The sequence below is a fragment of the Martes martes genome (genome assembly GCF_963455335.1).
Source record: "Martes martes genome assembly, chromosome: 1".
Classification (NCBI taxonomy): Eukaryota; Metazoa; Chordata; class Mammalia; order Carnivora; family Mustelidae; genus Martes; species Martes martes.
This window is the reverse complement of record NC_137888.1, coordinates 80,531,023-80,551,401: the sequence shown is the minus strand read 5'-3', so window position 1 is coordinate 80,551,401 and position 20,379 is coordinate 80,531,023. Positions and strand designations below refer to the sequence as shown.

General features: G+C 39.1%; 1 protein-coding gene across 1 annotated transcript in view; it reads right to left on the bottom strand.

Annotated features, from left to right (window-relative positions):
• KCNAB1 (potassium voltage-gated channel subfamily A regulatory beta subunit 1) overlaps positions 1–20,379 on the bottom strand; it is a gene marked incomplete at its 5' end in the record, with an annotated part of 256,557 nt that overhangs the window by 61,690 nt on the left and 174,488 nt on the right. The window contains 3 exons of the mRNA XM_080806500.1: positions 4,093–4,179; positions 16,429–16,472; positions 18,266–18,310. Coding sequence (XP_080662626.1) covers positions 4,093–4,179; positions 16,429–16,472; positions 18,266–18,310 — 176 coding nt within the window. The remainder of the gene's footprint in view (positions 1–4,092; positions 4,180–16,428; positions 16,473–18,265; positions 18,311–20,379) is intronic.

Genomic DNA, 20,379 nt, shown 5'->3' with positions numbered 1-20,379 from the left:
TGTCTAGCATGACTCACACTGGAACAAAGTTTCTTTTGTCTAATGAGCTCAAGAGAAGATTCTGAAATACATGCTGGGATTTATGGAGATGAGAGAATTTAGAATACGAGTAGCATAGAGCGCAAGGAACTGTCAGTGACTCTACTGGTAAGAACACAGCAGTATAAGAAAGAAGAAAGGGGATACTGGGCTGATATTTTGTTTCTGGGATTGGAACACATGGCATCGATGCCAGATATTGTAGCAGAGACAGATGGCATGGCAGATGCTGGGAAAGAAAAATGACTTACTACTAGGTGAACCAGAAAAAATAAACAAGGAGGGCAGGGGGGAAAAAGTACAAGAGTTCCCCTCCGTTGTCAGGAACATTGTCCCATGCTGCAAAATGTAATTGCATCGCATAGGCTTGTAGATTGCAAATTAAGTGTCTTAGCCACTTTCTCCACAGACAGCACATTTGGAATTATAGCTGTTCTCTCAGGAAGACTCCTTTTTGTCTATTGCTTTTCCAAGGAAGGAGGGAAGAAAACAACTAATTGGATACATGATGCCTATATAAGATGGAGAGGATGTTACTGCTGTCTTTTTCTGGCTGAGTTCATTGGGATAGGACACGTAGAAACGGAATGAAATTCATGTTGGTTTATTTTAGAAGCGTTCCCAATTAACATCCTTTCAAGGTGCAAATCAAATGAATGGGGTTGGCATTTTAATAAACTTAAATCCAAGTTGTTTAAAACATGTCCTAGAAAGCGGGGCTGGGCTCTCTCATTAGGTCCCTGGGGTTTAAAACAGGTGCCTCACCAAAATTATAGCTTAGCATGTGTTGTGGCTCCACGGAGTTGACAGGAATGGTTGAAACCAATAAAAATGATTTTCAAATGCTAAGGGTCTAATATGAGCTACCCAGACACACACATGCAGTACAGTGCCAACATACGTAGACTGAATATATGAAAATTCATCACCATGCACTTGGCCGCCACTGTTGCATCACTTACATTAGACAGGAATGGATGTAATCAAGCCTAAAATTGCCAATGTGAGTTGCTGAAATAAAGAAAAGTATGTGAATGATATTAAGGATTTTCTGGCCATTGCAGAAAGAAAAAAAGGAGGGTATGGGGGGCTGGGCAAGCTTCCGGTGATGATTTTGTCACTATATTTGCAGAGGAAATTGAAAACTAATTAAAGACTGTAGAGGGGCCCCTGGGTGGCTCAGTGGGTTAAGCCTCTGCCTTTGGCTCAGGTCATGATCCCAGGGTCCTGGGATCCAGGCCCGCATCGGGCTCTCTGTTCAGCAGGGAGCCTGCTTCCTCCTCTCTCCCTGCCTGCCTCTCTGCCTACTTGTGCTCTCTCTGTCAAATAAATAAATAAAATCTTTAAAAAAAAAAAAAAGACTATAGAGAAACATTGACTAACAAAGAACTACTGTATGCTCTGGAAGGGGAATTCTGATTATATATAATATTTATTTTCTGTACTGTTTTTAGAAATACTAATAGCCCTCTAAGGTAGACTCCATTGCACATGTACAACCTTCACTCACACGCAACTCACGACTTAGAAACTCATTGCAAAATGAATCTCAGTAACAATGTGGAATCCAGAAATAGCTTAGATACCATATTCTTCCATTTTTAGGGGAGCAAATGCACCCAAGGCCTCCTGGCAATCCCTGTCTTGTTCTCATTTTCTTCTTACTTCCTATTTCTTCTCTCTATTGCCCAGATCAGCGCTGCCCTCTGCTACAGTAAAGCGGGAGTCACTAAATGCTGAGACTAAGTTTCCAGAGACTTGGATCACACCGGCATCTCCCCCGGTCCCACCTGGGAACAAAGGAGTATACTAAGTTTGAGGACACACAGTTTCTGAAAGCTGGGGAGAAATGACAGGGAAGGGAGTTCAGTCTGGAACAAATCCGACTTAATGAATTTCTGTGGTGTTTCCGCGTTAAATCCTCCCAGAAGAATAAGACTTCGAGCCTGATGGGCCAGCTAGGAGTGGGTCCCTTCTGGTGGAGGATGGGGAGACCTGAGTACATTCCAGCATGAAGGGGTCAACAGCCGCAGAGCTACAAAAATGCCATGTTCCTTGATCTTATCATCACGTGCAAACTTCTGTTGTTTGGCCTCCTTCCTTAGACTTCTGGACTTGGACAGCGCCTCTTAACAACATAGCTTGAGAAAATGTTCTGCTTTGTGGAATTATTATATTAGAAACTTGGGGAAAACTAACATATTCTCCAATTCTAGCAAAGGCTAGACAATGCTGCAGTTACAAATTCTATCAGGCAGCAATCTCGTGTTGTTAATGTTGTTATTTGTTTGTTTAGCACTATGAAGCTTCCTTCTACTAAATTTCAACCCATAATCAGTGTTCACACAACAAACACCATTATTTTGTCAATATCACATAGCTTAGAGTTTAGATCCTAATTGAGAACAAATTACAGTGTTTTCTGTTTGAGAGAGTCCTGCATTATATCTCTAAAATTAGAAAATGGGGAAGGTGCGCAAAATGGGTAAAATGAAAAAAAAAAAAAAGACTCAGGAAAATCCCAAATGTTTTTCTATCCTGTACGTGGTGTAATCACAAAGGATTCTTTTCCAAAGAGGAAAATAGTGGCACTGAGGCACTTAAAATGGGAAGCAATTTCAGTTTCACAGTCCCCACCAAATGGCATTGTATTTAACACTTTCGTTCATCAGATAGTTTCAGTGTTCTCTTTCAACGTGTCGTTGAGGAGAATGTGACATCATATTATCCTTGCAATAAGCACTTTATACACTAATAAGATGTTTATGACTGCTTTATGAAATACCTATTCTTTGCCTTGATAAAAATATGCATTTTTATGTCATTTCTATGGATAATTCTTATTATGAATTTCCAACATCGATACTGCACTATGATAAATGCCTGATTTACTCAGAGTCAAGAAAGCAGAAAACTCTAAAAGAAAGTTAGATATATAAGTATATATTTTTAACATTTCTCTGTAGTTAACAGGTAAATGGTAAGGAAAATAACTTCTGTAATTTTTTTTTTTTTTTTTGGTCAGGAGTGCAACCTACAGAAAGATTCATATATACTTTCATATATACAATCATTTATAACTTCTATAACCTCTATAACCCTATAGCAAGAATAAACCTTTATAGAACCTGATTTATTACGAGATCCTAGACCACCTTTTGAATCATCAGGGACAAATCTATCTTCAGTGTAATTTTGAATAGTAAATAGAATTTGTCCTATTCTAATTCTTTGAAAATGTGTAACTGTATGTTGTATTATAAACCTCAAATGACCAGATTATTGTTTTTTCCTCTTATGCCCCAAATATCTCTGTTCGTTTTCCCCTCAGGTAAGTCTAATCCATAAGACTATAAATCTCAGTTAACTAGAACATTCTAATATATCCTTCTAAATGATCTTCATCCTCATTCACCTTAGGTAGACTCCATAAATAAATGTAAGTTGAAGAAAATTTAGTTTTAGGAACATTCTCAATGTTCCCACAGGAGAGACCTGACTATTGTCCTCAAATAGTTGTAACAGAAAGGGAATAAAATGTTGCAGCTTCTTGAGAATCAAAACCCAAATTGCAATGAAGAGTCTCATTTTGAAGTAGTCACTCCTATAAAACCTCCGTTCACAGTGCCACTTAGAACCTGTTACCACAGATCGGAAGCTAATCAGACTTAGTCATTACAAAAGAGGAAGATCGTCAAGGGACTTCCTCCAAAATAACGATGGCTGGGTTATAAACTCCCCTTCCAATTAATTTTATTGTTTCAGTTGATGAAATTGCAGAAGTGAAATGAACCTGGAAAAAGTGAGCACTGTAGCCATCAGAAACCATAGTCCCAATGCCTGGGAACACTTCAGAAATGAATGAAGAAGCCGGATGCAGAGCTCTGGCCTTGAGGGTAAATGCTGAGGCCGAGAGACATCGATGGGAAAGGTTTCCATTTTCCCCATTCAATCAAATCAGTCTGAATATATTTCGTTTCCTACTGTTAGTGAAATAAATCATCCAGTTAGAATCAATAACTCTAGAGTCTTTTATCCAATTTCTTCACTCACCTTCCATGGGGGTGTTGCTGTCCGGTCGATTGGCAAAGACCACGTCTACGTACTCGAGCTGCAGCCTCTGGAGGGAGCCCTTCAATCCTGGGAACAGAGGCAGAAAAAATCCAAATAGTACAAACGTAAACACTATTAGAAACAGTTAAAGTTTAAGAGACTCTTAACTCTAGGAAACAAACTAAGGGTTGCTGGAAGGGAGATGGGTGGGGCGATGGGGTAACTGGAGGATTGGCATTCCAGAGGTCACGTGATGTGATGAGTACTGGGTGTTATATGCAACTGGCAAATTCCTGAACTCTATCTCTGAAGCTTATAATACATCATATGTTAATTGAATTAAAATAAGATAAAATAAAAATAAATAGTTAAAGTTTGGGTTTTTTTTCAAAAATTTACTTAAAAAAAAGCACAGTATTAGTTTCAAAAAGACATTGAATACAATGATGTATTAATTGGCCCCTAGAGCCTTTAAATAATATATCAAAGGCTGACTTTAATCTCAACAAAGAAAAGTCTTATAGGGTGGTGCAGTTCAGTTAAGCAACTGACTCTTGGTTTCAGCTCAGGTCATGATCTCAGGGTAGTGACCTTAGGGTTATGAGATCCAGCCCTGCATCAGGCTCCACACTCAGCTTGGAGTCGGCTAACGATGCTCTCTCTCCCCTTCTGCCGCTCCTTCTCTCTCTCCCTCTGCCCCTGGCCCCCTGCTCTTTCTCTTCCTCTCTCTAAAAATAAATAAATCTTAAAAAAAAGAAAAGTCTTATAACTTTCTCAATAGTTTTAGTACTCCCACCCCGCCAGAAAACACATACTCAGCAAAGCTCGTTCACAGTGACTCATCTGGGCAATATCCAGGAGCAAAGTTTAAAATAAAAAGTAGCCTAAGAGTTTAACTACTTCTTCTTGAAAACTGCAAATTACTTTCATGTTATGAATGACTTAATGGGCTTACAGTGGGATGGGATATATTTATTGCTCATCAAAAACATTAAAATGGTATAAATCAGAAATAAATGACTGCCAAGGCCATCTTCATGTACACACGGGTTGTAACAGGAATGAGAGGGTTGGCAAATGAAGGTTTTGCTCAACCTTTTACTAATTGAAACAAAGTTTGAAGAACCTTAAATATAGCTGAGCTCTGCCGTTTCTATTATTCCCTGTTCTTTGGGGGAAGAAGCGAAAACAGAAGCTATAAAGACTTAGATAATATAAAGGAAAGAGTGAGAACTTAAAAAAAAAAAAAAGTCTGGAACCAATAATCTAAGTTTTAGCCCTAACCATCTGGTCACATTCCTGTGAGTACTCAGAAAAAAAAAATGATTTAATTTCTGTAAAATTAATACTTCCCTGAAATAGAATGTATTGTATATAATATTATGCAACCAAAAGGATGACAGTTCAAGAATCATTTTATCTCATTTCCATGAGGCACAGCATTTCCTTATCAGCCTATTTAATTCCTCAGGAAGACTGGTGGTTTTTCTCTTTATATTATAGGCATAAAATTAATTGCATGTTAAATGAGGCTCTTATAAATTTAAATTTGGCTCATTTAAATTTGATTTTTCAAACTGGTTTACCAGCCAGCCACAATTACTTTTCTGACAGGAAAATGAAGTGCTTGGATATAGTTCCGGAAATATTTTTCATTCATTGAGAAAGGGTTTTCTGGGATGGTGGCTTGTTAAAAGAAGCATTGATGAAGAGATTAGGGCAGACAGGTGTTATAAGGTCCAATGCCCGCTCTCAAAAAACTGCAGTGACTTTCAGGCCTGGGCTATCACCAGCTCTCTGAAGGGGCAGCTTGAAATTAAATTTACCTTAAAAAGCCCTATGATATGAGCCACTTTTTGGAAGCAATTATATGTATTGGAGGAAGTAAGTGGAGGACGGAATAACCAAACAGATAATGGGGTAGCACAGGTTGGGAAGGTTAGAAATCTATACTCTAGCGTGCTGTGGGATCTCACTTGGGTTACTTCAACACCACCCCCAACCGATTTGGTGACTTAGGTCTCTGATCTGCAGTGGAGATAACAACACACACTACCTTCAGGATCATGCTTCAGGAGAGCAAATAAAACCAGCTTTCAAGCACTTTGTAAAGCACAGTAGTCTACAGAAATGCGGCGATTATCACAGCGATGCTCACATCTGGGAAATTCAGAATGAGAGGCGTCAAAGGCTAAATGCTAAAGATTTCCCTTGGACCTCCTGGTTTTGGAGCGAGGCATTTAGTGACAGTCCTGGCCCTTCCTGGCACTGGAAGCAAGTGTCTCCCTTTCTGATGAGGCTTCTCCCTCCAGGGTCTCTTCCAAACAGCTCAGCATGGGCTGAGAGTAACTACGAGGGAAAGCTGCAGCTGGCTCGGCCCTTTTGTGGTGCTTGTGGTCAGCCGGGACTGCAGTCATTTACCCTCCCAGGCCCTAAGCATGCACTCAATCCTAATGTGATCCCCAAACTGTGCTGGGCTCTGGGCGTGTGAAGATGCACGGACACTGTATGTATCCCCAAGGAACAAACAGTGCATGGTGAGAGCGTATCGGGCACAGGCTCATTGTCGAAGGTAGTACTGTGTGCCCATAAGTGATGGCATGCGCTCCATATGAAGGTCATTCTCAATGTAAGTGGTCATTCCAAGCTGCTTAATTCTTTCTCTGGAAGGCATTTTCTTCCCTTTGATATTTAGGCTGAGATTCAGGTGTATTCGTGTGAAAACATGAGAAATCATGTGTTACATCTCGTCAGCGATCCGTTCTGAAATGAAGTAGCAGGAGACTGTGCCTCTAAGACATCCTGTCCCCCAACTTTGAAAATCCCAATCACATCAAGCCTTGAAATCCATGGTGCCAATTCTGGGTTTTACGCTCTGTGAGATGGCAAAGCATCGGTGTGGGACTGGGACGTGAGGAGTTACATAGGGGAAATGACATTATCGGATTTCCATTTTGAGTTGGTCACGGGTCTGCTGAAGATGACTTGGAGGAGGCAAGAGTGAAAGCAGGAAGGGAGACCAGAGAGAGGTCACAGTGCCGGGGCAAGTGGACCAAGTCGGGACAAAGTGTTCAAATTTGGGACAAGTTGTGTAAGTAGAAATAAGGGGACTGGCCGGGGTGCAGGATACAGAGTGTGGAGGTCAAGGAACCAAGAGTGACTCTCTCAGACTTTTGGCCTGAGAAGTAAAGGGATGGTTACTAAGACAATCAAGTCAGGGGGAAAGCATACTGGTGGGAGCCACAGAGGTCGGAGCGGCACGTTCGTCAAGCACACGGAGCTCTTAGCAGTTGGACGGACCAGCCTGGCTTTCAGAGGCGAGGTCTGTGTGTAGACGAGGCAAAGGGTTTGGGATCTGGTGTGCTAGTCTGGGCTGGCCTGAATGACCTTGCTGATATCTCAGGCTCTTTGGGCCCTGCTTTCTTCATCCTTCCAAAGACAAGCTAGACTGAAATGATCTTTCTTCTTCAATCTTTCATGTGACCACAAACCAAATCAGGCACTCCTGCCCTTTCCCATTTGCATGCTTTAATTGCACAGAGATAGTTAAATTGTAGCAACATGAAGACATGCTCAACAAATGTCTTCTTGAAAGCCATTTAGGGTTGGTCTCCAATAAGCAAATAGTCGTGTTCTAGCTCCACTTAGCAATGTTTGTTGAACACTGGCTTGGGGCCAGGTACTGTTTCAAGTTTAAGTAGATGTGCAAAAGTGCATTAACCTTGGCTGCAGAGGGGAATCGGGGCCACTAATCATAACCTAAGGCAGGCCACGGGCCCGCTGCAGGGAATGCACTTGCTCACAGCACTTCGGACATGAGCCTGTCCCTCAGCACTAACCCAGGGTCTGGAGAGCGAACACAGGAGAAGCAAGAGAAAAGCTCTCTGTCCTTGAGGAGATGTCTACAAAGTCACTGGCCATTCCTCACAAGTCCACAGGGTACTAAATTGTGTTGCGTAAAGAAAATAGCTTTCAAGTGACTATAGAAAAGAGAAATCGAAGTTTTTCTTTTAGGTTCTGAAGATGAACAGGAACTGTTTTGTTCGTAAGGTAAACTTTAATTCAGTGTAAACCTACTTCATGGCTTCTAAAGAAATGTGCCCGTTCCAGAAGTTAAGCAGGCTGGTGTGGTCAGAGATGGATCAGGGGCTCTGTGTTGCCTGCTGAACTGAATAGGAACACGGAAATCAGTAGTCTGGAGATTCTGCGAGGGTTCTCCTCAAACATGTTGTGTCCACACATTTGCTTTCCTTTCGAGCTTGAAAAAAAAAGGTTGCCTTAACCGATGGGCACTTTTTCTGTATATAATTTTCTGCCTTCTTCTTGGCAGACCTCTCCATCATGACTTGAGATATATCTGCTTTTTTTTTTTTTTTAATTTATTTGACACAGAGAGAGACACAGAGAGACAGAGAGAGACAGAGACAGAGAGCAAGCACAAGCAGGGGAAACAGCAGGCAGTGGAGAAGCTGGCTCCCCGCCAAGCAAGGAGCCCGACATGGGGCTCGATTGTAGGACCCTGGGATCATGATCTGAGCTGAAGGCAGCTGCCCAACCGACTGAGCCACCCGGGGTGTCCTGTGTCTGCTTATTTTTTATAAAGGCTGTACTGAATAAGGTCTGTGGCTGCTCCTCCCGTGATGAACCATGGTTACCCTGAGTGGGTGATTTCAGTTTAGTATGAACATGGAACACTGGGAAGGAATTTGTGGTGAAGCCATCTGTTAAGAAATTTCCTTCTTCATTGAAAAAAATCATAAATTATCTTTTTAAAATAAAGGTTCAGAGAAGCTGGATTTGGCATTTGCCATTCACTAAAAAGGTCTAAGCAGTTTCTCAGATTCTTTTCCTCTCCTGCTCCTCAAATTAAGATAGGGAGTTTGTGGTTTGGATCACATAACAAAACGGTCATTCACCTGAAGGCCAAATATACACTCAGACACAGCCTTTGCCTATAAAAGCACACACACAGTACACTTTTGTCTTACAGTTTGACTTACCAAACTAGTTCTATTCTTTCCTATAAGATACTAAGGAAACTTGATCTGCTATTTTTTTTAAAGATTTTATTTATTTATTTTGAGAGAAAGCGAGAGAGAGAGAGTGATCATAAGTAGGCAAAGGCAGGCAAAAAGAGGGGGAAGCAGGCTCCCTGCTGAGCAGGAAGCCCAATGCAGGCCTCGATCCCAGGACCCTGAGATCATAACCTGAGCCAAAGGCAGAGGCTTAAACCACTGAGCCACCCAGGTGCCCCTGATCTGCTAAATTTTAACACTGGCAAAAATTGGGACTTAAAGAATGTTTGTGGAATGGCTGGATGAATAGACTTTAAGAGCTAGAGAGGACCTTGGGATTCTAAATGGATACAATAAACCTCCCACTGTGAAATTTCTACCTCCTCCTTGTGAATCCAAGGAGCATGTTGTTCCTGACTGGATCTAAGTACAGGAACTTGGGTTCACTGAAAAGGTCTTTCATCTGATTTTTTTCGAAAGTGCATTATGTACAAGTCAAGTTCATTTTACACTCTGTAAACCAGCTTAGGTGGCCAAGGTCATTGGCACTTAATTGACCTGAACTCTACAGGAATTGGACATCTGTCTTGTCCTCTAAGAACACTTTCTAAATTTAATGTGCATAAGAATCTCCAATGTTCATTAAGGCTACCTTCATAACATAACAAAACAAGTATCAATGAAACCCAAGGACAATGACTTGTAAACTTCTTCCAACTTTATTTTAGGTCTAGAAATCTCATGTCCTGTCCACCCCCCACTTTGTTTCCCTGGAAATTCACTCAATTCCCTAATTTCAGCCTGTCTGGAACTATCCTTTCAACTGAGGCTCTTGGACTCGTGAATATCTTGTTTTTGGCTGCAACTATGAACTACAAAATAAATAGTAACAACATACCTAGTAAATGATCCCAATTCTTTAGTCACAGAAGTTTTAAATTTTGTGTTAAAGTTTGAATCTGGGTCAGTTTAAATTTCAGCTGAACTGGTTTATCCATCCTGAGAGATCAGCTCCTAAGAGAATTCCTGACTTGTTTAAAGAGACAGAGAATTTAAAGTATTTCTGTTACGTTGTTTGAGGCTTGAAGAAAACTGATTTAGAAGAGAGAATTTTGAAATGATGAGCACACTGGCAAATATTAAAACAATGGAGATTCAGTAAAAAGCACAGCAACTCTGACCATTCTTTTTTTCCTTGATTTTATGTTCTCCATTGATTGTCATCCTGAACCATTTCCTAAATCTCTCTTTTAATTAATTAGATTAAAAAGAAAAGAGGGGCAAGAACTTTCTAGGCAACACACTACTGCCTTGTTTTTCTGCTTGGGACAACAAGCTTACATGGATTATTTCTTTTTGGGGGGGTGGTTATTTCTCATGGTACATGACTCAAGTCACACGGGCAAGTGCTAGAGCAGGAATGATGACAGTTTTAAGAGACAGGCTGGGTTTTACTTTTGCAATATCAAGTTAGACACCAAGGCCTGAGAAGGGATTTTGTTTGGACTAGAGTCGGAAAGCTTTTTCTAGTGCTAGAATGTGGTTATTCATTGTGGTGGCCTTAGAATGTTACTTAGTAAAGGGCGTCCTTATCTATGGTATGAAGACTAACAGTTGCACTATTAAGAATGATGATGATAAAGACAAAAATAACATTTATTAAGTACTTATTACGTGACATATACTGTGCTCAATGTGAATTATCTAATTAAAGAGAGGAATATTTATAGTCCATCGTATAATCAAGGAAATGGAGGTTTAGTGAAGTTAAATAACTTGCACAAAGTCCCCTAGCTCATAAATGACACAGTTGAAACTTGAACCACTCTTTGTTTTGTTTCAAACCCCAGTGATTACAAATATATTAAGAATCAGTTAATGAGAAATACCAAACTCACCCAAAAACTTTGAACAACCGACTGATATAATTATCACCATTAAACAATTATATATATGTGAAATATAAATATAAACATATTCTCCAAGATCTGGCTTCAAAACTCTCCATTTTATTCTTAATTTTTAATTTTTTTAAAAAATAATCTCTATGTCCAATGTGGGGCTCAAACTCACAACACCATGATCAAAAGTCACATGCTCTACTGACTGAGCCAGCCAGGTGCCCCCAAATTCTCTATTTTAAATTAAACCATTGAACACCAAAATTATTTTTTTTCCAGTGGAAATCTAAGATCTTTCCAAGTTTTCTTTACAGGTTAATAAAGATCTCTAACTTCTAAACTGCAATGACTGTCTTCAAATTCAACATTATCTGTTTTTTTTTTTTTTTAAGACTTACTCATTTAATTGAGAGAGAAACAGAGAGTGAGTGAGCATGTAAGCATGGGGAAGTACAGAGGAGGGACAAGCAGACTGTTCCCCTCAGACTCCTGCTGAGCAGGGACTCAGACTGAGCCTGGGTCCCAGGACCCTGAGATCATGACCTAAGCCAAAGTCAGACGCTTAACCAACTGAGTCACCCAGGTGCTCCTCAATGTTTATCTTTTAGATTAGGTTCATGGGGAGGGAAAAAACTTCACAGTGAAATGACAACCTGGAAGAAAATATTTGCAACACATGTAGCTGACAAAGAGTGAACATTATTAATACACAAAGAACCCCTGAAAAATTAATGAGATCAAGACACAAAAAACTCAAAAGAGAAATAGCTTAAGAACATGAAGAGTTGGTTCCCAGAAAAAGAAGCACAAAATTATAAAAAGTAGCTCAAACCATTACTAAATAAATGTATAACTAAACAAAACCAGCTCATCCATCAGATAGGTATATTCCTTTTCAGAAAATAATTTAAAATATGTATTATTCTTTGACCTAACAATGCCGCTTCCAGTATCTATCCCATTTACAGAAGGATGGCCATTTGTATAATTCTTTATAATACTAAAACCAAGAAATAACCTACAAATCATGTGTAGAGTGCATATGTATGTGGGGGTGTGTGTGTCTAAAATTATTTTAATTGCAAAAAAAATAGGTTTTTTTAGGTTAATATGTACAGCTTGATTCCGCTGGTTTCATACTTATGTTTTTGTACTTATAAGAAAATGTGGATAGATAGGTAGATAGATAGATAGACAGATAGGAAGGAGATCAATTTAACTGTGGGGACAAGTTGGGAAGGACATGCCCCAGATTGCCACACTGAAATGAGATGAGTTAAGCTAAGGGGATACTTCTTTATTTTTATTTTTAAAGTTTGTGAGATTAGATAGAGTACATTTCATGTTTATATTGACTTTGGTATTTCATAAATGAAACCAGTTTAAAAAAAAAAAGAAAAAATCATCGGTCTTCATGATTAATTATGAATCTAAAGTTATAAAAATCTTGGATCCGTATAGGTTCATTTAACATTTTGCCTTTATTGCAACGGGTGAAGGTGGAACATTGTTGTTATATGTAGATAAATAAGAAATACATAAAAATTTCTCCCAATTCTCATAATCCTCCCAATGAAGTAGAGTACTATTCTATTACATAATGTTTCTAGAAGACCATACTATTTCCTGTTTATTTCTAGTCTCTACAAAGTTTTGAGTGCCATCACAAAAGCAATGGCTCCATGAATCAATAACTGAGTGGTAGTTTTTTACAATTTTTAAAAGTGTATATAATACTCTTTAAAAACTATCATAGTCTCGAAAACTGTATGCCAATAAAATGGACAACCTAGATGGATTAGATAAATTCCTAGAAACATATAACGTCACAAAACTGAATCAGGGGGAAATAGACAATTTGAATATACCCATTACTAGCAGTGAAATTGAACCAGTAACCGATAAACTCCCCAAAAACAAAAGTCCAGGACCAGATAGTTTCATCAGTAAATTCTATCAAACCTTTAAAGAAAAGTTACTACCTATTCTTTTCAAATTTTTCCAAAAAAACAGAAGACGAAGGAAAACTTCCAAATTCATTCTATGAGGCCAGCATTACTCTGATACCAAAACCAGATAAAGACTCCACTGAAAAAGAGAACCACAGACCAATATCTCTGATGAACACAGATGCAAAAATCCTCAAGAAAATATTAGTAAACTGAATCCAACAACACATTAAAAAAAAAATCATTTACCACAATCAAGCAGGATTGATTCCTGGGATGCCAGGGTGGTTCAATATTTGCAAATCAATCAATGTGATGTATCATATCAACAAGAGAAAGGATAGAAAACGTATGATCATTTCAATAGATGAAGAAAAAGCATTTGACAAAGTACAACATCCATTCATGATAAAAACTCTCAACGAAATAGGTTTAGAGGGAACATACCTCAACATAATAAAGGCCATATATGAAAAACCCAGAAGTAACATCTACTCAATGGTGAAAAACTGAGAGTTTTTCTCCTAAGTCCAAGGACAAGACAAGGATGTTCATTCTTAATCACTTTTATTCAACACACTACTGGAAATCCCAGCTATGGCACTCAGACAAGAAAAAGGAATAAAAGACATCTGAATTGGTAAGGAAAAAGTAAAACTGTCACTATTTGCAGATGACATGATAGTATATGTAGAAAACCCTAACGACTCCACCAAAAACAATGACTAGAATTAAAAAACGAATTCAATAAGGTTTCAGGATACAAAATCAATATACAGAAATCAGTTGCATTTCTATTCAACAATGATGAAGTAGCAGAAAGAGAAACAATTCCATTTACAAATGCACTGAAAATAATAAAGTATCTAGGAATCAATTTAACAAAGGAGGTAAAAGACCTATACCCTGAAACCATAAAACACTGATGAGAGGAACTGAAGATGACACAAACAAATGGGAAGATATTCCATGCTCACCAAAAAAGAGAAAAATTTTGTTAAAACATCCATACTACCCAAAGCAATCTACAGGTTCAACACAATCCCTATCAAAATACCAATGGCATTTTTCACAGAACTAGAACGAATAATTCTAAAACTTATATGGAACAAAATATCCTTAATAGCCAAAGCAATCTTGAAAAAGAAGGACAAAGCTGGAGGTATCACAATCCCAGATTTCAAGATACACTCCAAAGTTGTAGTAATCAAAATAGTATGGTACCAACACAGAAATAGACACATGGATCAATGGAACAAAATAGCCCAGAAATACACCCACGAGTACATGGTCAATTAATCTATGACAAAGAAGGCAAGAATATGCAACAGAAAAAAAAGACAGTCTCTTCAATAAATGGTTTTGGGAAAACTGGACAGCTACCTGTAAAGAAGGAAATTGGACTTTATTAGACCATAACACAAAAATAAACTCAAATGGATTAAAGACCGTAATGTGAGACCTGAAACTCTAAAATTCTTAGAAGAAAACATAGGCAGTAATCTCTTTGACATCAGCCACAGAAACATTTTTCTAGATTTCTCTCCTTTGGCAAAGGGAAAAAAAGCAAAAGTAAACTATTAGGACTATACCAAAATAAAAAGCTTTTGCAGAGTGAAAAAATCATCAACAACAAAAAGGACAGCCCATCAAATGGGAGAAGATATGTGCAAATGATATATCTAATAAAGAGTTAATATTCAAAATATATAAAGAACTTGTACAATTTGGCACCGAAAAATGTAAATAATCCAATTTAAAAATGGGCAGAAGACATGGACATTTTTCCAAAGAATATATGCAGATGGCCAACAGACACATGGAAAGATGCTCAACATCACTCAACATCGAGGAAATGCAAACTAAAACCACAATGAGATATCACCTCCCACCTGTCAGAATGGCAAAAATTAAAAATGCAAGGAACAAGTGTTAGTGTGGATGTGGAGAGAAAGGAACCCTTTTGCACTGTTGGTGGGAATACAAACTGGTGCAGCCACTGTGGAAAACAGTATGGAGGTTCCTCAAAAAATTAAAAATAGAATTACCATAATTCTACTCCTGGATATTCACCCAAAGACTACAGAAACACTAATTCAAAAAGATAATATACACCCCTATGTGTATTGCAGCTTTATTTACATTAGCCACGATATGGAAGCAACCCAAGTGTTCCTTCATAGATGAATGGATCAAGAAGAGGTGACATACACACACACACACACACACACACACACACACACACATATGTATATATACAATGGACTATTACTCAGCTATAAAAAAAGAATGAAATCTCACCACTTGCAACAACATGGAGGGATCTAGAGAGTATAATGCTAAGTGAAATCAGTCGGAGAAGGCAAACATCATATGAGTTCACTCACATGCGGAATTTAAGAAACGAAAGAAATGAAAAAAGAAAAAAAGAGACAAACCAAAGAACAGACTCTTAAATATAGAGAAAAAACTGGTGATTAGTAGAAGAGAGGTGGGTGGGGGGAATGGGTGAAACCAGTGAAGGGGATTAAGAGTATAATTACTGTGATGGACACTGAGCAATGCATGGAAATGTTGAATCACTGTACTATACATTTGAAACTGTATAGTAATAATACTGCATGTTTATTGTATTAAAATTAAAAAACTAAAAAATAAAATAAAAATTTTAAATAAAATAAAAGTATCATAGTCTTAGCATATGTCCATACAAAAGCCTGTACACAGATATTCGTAGCAGTATTATTTATAAGTAAAAAAATGAAAACAACCCAAATGTACATTAACCGATGAATGAATAAACAAGATGTCATCTAGCCATACAATGGAATTTTATTTGGCAGTAAAGAGGAATGAAGTACTGACACCTGTTACAACATGGGTGAACATTATGCTAAGTGAAAAAAGCCAGTCACAAAGAAGTACATATTGTACGGCCTCATTCATATGAAATATCCAGAATTAGCCAATTTATACAGACAAAAGTAGATTAGCGGTGGCTTGGGGCTGTGGAAGAGGGTAGGGAGAAGGTGGGAAGTGACTCTTAGTGGGTACTAGGTTTCTCTGTAGAGTGATGAAAACGTTTTAAAATTCAATTTATGGTGATGATTGTACAACTCCGTTATACTCAGAACTAATGAATTGTGCACTTTAAACGGGTAAACTCTTATGGTATGTAAATTATACTTCAATAAAGCTCTTTTAAAAAGTCTAAGTGAAGTGTTTTATCAATGCTAGCACAGCTGTAAATGAGAACTTTTAGAGAATTTGTCCTTTTTCTTTTGTGTTGCCAACTGTCTTCTCTATATCACCACACTCCTACATTAAAACCCAGAGAGACTGTGGTTGATTGTGATTCTCTTTATAAAGAATTTCCGCCCCCCCCCCCAAGGGGGTTTTGAACCTATTTGGTTGATACCTTTCCTGAATCAGCAGCCCACAAATGAAGATAAAATGAAATGCTGTACCTACCTTCAATAATATGTTTTCTTGACAACCCTCTTTCCGTTTCAGCTCTAACAAGAAAAAGAAGCAAACGACTTTGAGTGGGGGTGTGCTTTTTTTTAATTGCTGTTTCAAAAGTACAGAAGAATAATCACTCTAAATTGAATTGCTAATTTTATACCCTATTCTTGGCAAATTCTACACCACAGGTTGAGGAGAGAAGCCTGATGAGCCACGCACTGAGCCCCTTTTCTTTGGAGACCCCAGCTGATAAGTTAACTACTACTCTCATCACATGATATCATTAACAACTCAGCCATGCATGCCCCATCCATATACACTGTGACATAAGGCTCAACCTTCCACCTCACCCTCAACTCAACCCAAACCGTCCCCACCCCTAAAAAAGCCTTAACATAAGTTTATGAGCTGCCCATAAGTTTCGCTTTTCTGAGAAAGGAAGCACATTTGGAAGTGCCTTTTGACTTGCAAAAGAAATTTAACAATTACTTTCTGTTAAAATGTGATGTCAGTCTTTCTTACATTAGTACCCGAAGAAGACAAACATTTAATTAGGACTTTTGTCTTCCCAGACCATCCTCACGCTCTGGCCAATTAGAAAGAAATATGGTTCCTGAGTTTTAAAGTCTTTATGAAATATTTCTTCAACATCACTCTCTGTGGCCACCTCTTTTTAAAACACAGTAGTTCACCATCTGCCTTTGGTGATTTTGAATCTTTTATAAAAGCATTAGATGGTATTGGGTGCAGCACTCCGCTACGTAATGGGTCTTATGGATTGTCTTCCTCCCTGTTGATTTCTAAAGTATAGGCAAGGCTTTCAGTGCCATTGCAAAAACACTGAGTAACAGCACCATGAATCAGAGCGGAGACAGAGCAAATCTACCTTTCTCACAAGCACCATGTGGCCTGAATTTTTAGAGGTGATAAATAAAAATCTATAGTCCATCTTTCTGTCTTCATGGTCATCATAAACAGGCTCAAAAATAGCAATATGATATGAGTGTGTGTATGGCGGGGTATTTACCTACATGTACACGTTGATTAGAAGATTCCTAAGGAACTGTCTTCTGTCTCCAATTTTGTTTTCAACTGCTCCCTCTCCATTATAGGGAGGTAAATAAAGTTTCGTTGGCTTGTGTTTGTTTTTGTTATTTGTTAAGACTCCATGGAAATATTTGTGATTTCCATGAAAAGGCATGTGGATTAGCCAGACTTTTAAGTTCTGCTGAATTGTGTAAATACCACTTCAAACACCGGTAGGCTTATCAGAGGCCAGTTGGTCCTGTGAAATTTGCTTGCCTCCCACAACATACAGAGGAGGACCTCTCTTTCATTTGCCTGCCAGTGAGTGATATGGTTGCTTCCTGCTGCTCTCCAAAAGGCAGTGCTCTTGATCAACATTCTCACGCCTTCTGCTGAAATGACCAGAGACTCACATGTGGGGCCAGACAAGATAATTTTATCTTTGCATTCCATGAAGTCTTTGGGTTTTGGCAGAGTCGAATAGCTTTTCTTCTGTGATGCTATGTGCTTGTTTTCTTTTCCGAAAATTTGAACTCTATTTTGGAAATGGTTCTAAGTATGAGGCTGGTATTGGAAGATCTCCATGAATTACTTAGTAACAAGTGGCCACATGCTTTACACTAAATTTCTTTGGGGTATCTCACTGAATTTGAATCCTAGGCTAATTGCTACCTCCTTCAAGGCAGAAAAAATAATCTTTCTCTCCAAATCAATTAATTTTAGTACATTAGATGTAAAATGGTTGCCCAAAAGGATAAAAGCATGAACTACTAATTGTTTCCTGTCAAGTAAAGAAAAGAAAAAGCATTTAACTTACTTTCCACCCCAGTAGAGTTTGGTTGTTATGACCAGGCTGGACCTCCTATATGTCAGACAAACAGAGAGAAATATTAAATAAATTGTTGGGGTTTTGTACTGAGTCATATTATTATACCACCAGAAAGAATTTATTGTACTTCCCATTAAAAAAAAAAAAAACTGGTAAAGAGAAATTTGTTAATTCATGTCACTGAAGTATTGGGACAAAGGGAAGCTGATGAGTGGGTATGTGAAGTCAGATCCTAGATAAGAGGTTGGAGGGGAACGACTTTACCTGGAGAGTCAGGTGGAAGAGGCTCATGGCGGGGGGGGGGGGGGGGTGGTGAGGAGGGTGAGTGGGAGGCATAGAGGGGCAGGAATGGTTAATGAGAGGGTGAGTGAGAGGATTTAAAGGATGAACTGCTTTAGCAGCACCCATTAACGCTTATTTAGCACCTGACATTACGCTGATTGAGTGTGAGCTTTCCTGGGGCTCAGTCCACACTCTGCCAAGGACCATGGACCCTAGAGGCTCTGAATTATTCTGCTTTCCAGCTGTGACATTCACAGGCAGTAACTGACGGCAGGGAGAGAGGAATGATAAAGTAGTCAATCAATAGGAATAAATTTTCTTTGAGTGTTTCATTAGATGGAAACGTTATTTTAGGAAAACAGTCCTAAGGTTCTTAACTCAAGGTTTGAACCACTTTACTCCAAAGGGAATGAGATGTGGAAATCTCATCAGCAAACTTATTGCATTCTCCAAACCACACCCAAGGGCAGGAAAAGGCCATGGTATCATCACGATGGTGGAATAGGAAAGGTGTCTTGAGAACCACAGTCACATAATTTACAATCAGGAGGCAGATCTCAGTATGATTTAGCTTCTCCAGGTCTGTAATTCAATTGAACTGGTCTAGGAAAAAAATATCATTTGAGATTCAAAGGTTACGGCCAAACTTTGGGAGTATTTGAGATAAGGCATTTATAATTCCATCAGCCGAGGAGCCGATGCCTCAGGCCGACAAATAAGAGCCTCACAAGATGAATGATAACTAATGGGGAACACGGGTGACAATTCTGACAGCTTAGCTGCAGCAGGAAAAATTTGTAGAAAATGTCAGCAACCCCATCCCACGGAAGTTAATTCCCTGAAAAGTAATTTGAATCACTGTAACGGAAGCTCTACAGATCCCTGCATCTAGAGATTACACACTGCGGAAGGCCTGACGCACTTTCCAGGTTAATCCATCAACCTCATGATACCTAGTGTGACAGCAATCTGCCCCAGGGGAGCCAGGTCTCCTTTAGCAAACATTTTCACAGCTTCAGGAAGAGGCCCGATGGAATATCATAAAAAATGAATGCGGTCCTCTCCATGATTCAGAGTGGCTGGGTCGGCCAGAGCTGTACATCCTCGCCAAATACTATCAGAGACTTGGTTCTTTTTTTTTTTTTTTTTTTTCAAAGTTAGGTTTTCTAGAAAATGTCTGGGCTCCATGGGTGTGCACACTAACATGCATGTTCCGCTAGGAAGAGCAGCCAGCGATACCAGCCAGTCATCACCGACCGTCATGGGTGGCACTTCCGGCAGCTCTTCCGAGTGGGTGGAGAATGACGAGATGAGTATGCGACACTGGTCAGCACAGCTTTCAAACTGCTTTGGCACACCTCATCTCACTTTATCAGCGTGACACTTCATGAACAGTTATGTCGTCCATTATACAGATGGGGAAACTGAGACTCAGAAAAGTGACATAACATGCTCTGGAAAACACAGCAGGCAAGGGATGGTGCTGGGACTGGAAGCCAAAAATGCTAATTGAAATTGCTTTTAGAGACTCTGTGCTATGGTCTGTCTTTTCACCAGTTGTGTAGGGGCAGCTGTGTACTGATATCAATACTCTGTAGCATGGTGACAGCTTGGGTTTTATCTATGAGACTGAAAGGCTGTTTTTTAAAACATGCATGATAACCTGGTTTCTTATAGGTGTATAACAGGCCCCGCAAACTATGGAGAGTGAGGGCTAGAGGCCGTCTGGGTGTTAAGGGAAAGAGCTCCGGCACGTATTCTCCCCTCCTTCCTCAGGTGTCCTCTGTCAGCCCACCCCTCGCTGCACAGTTCATGGGGCT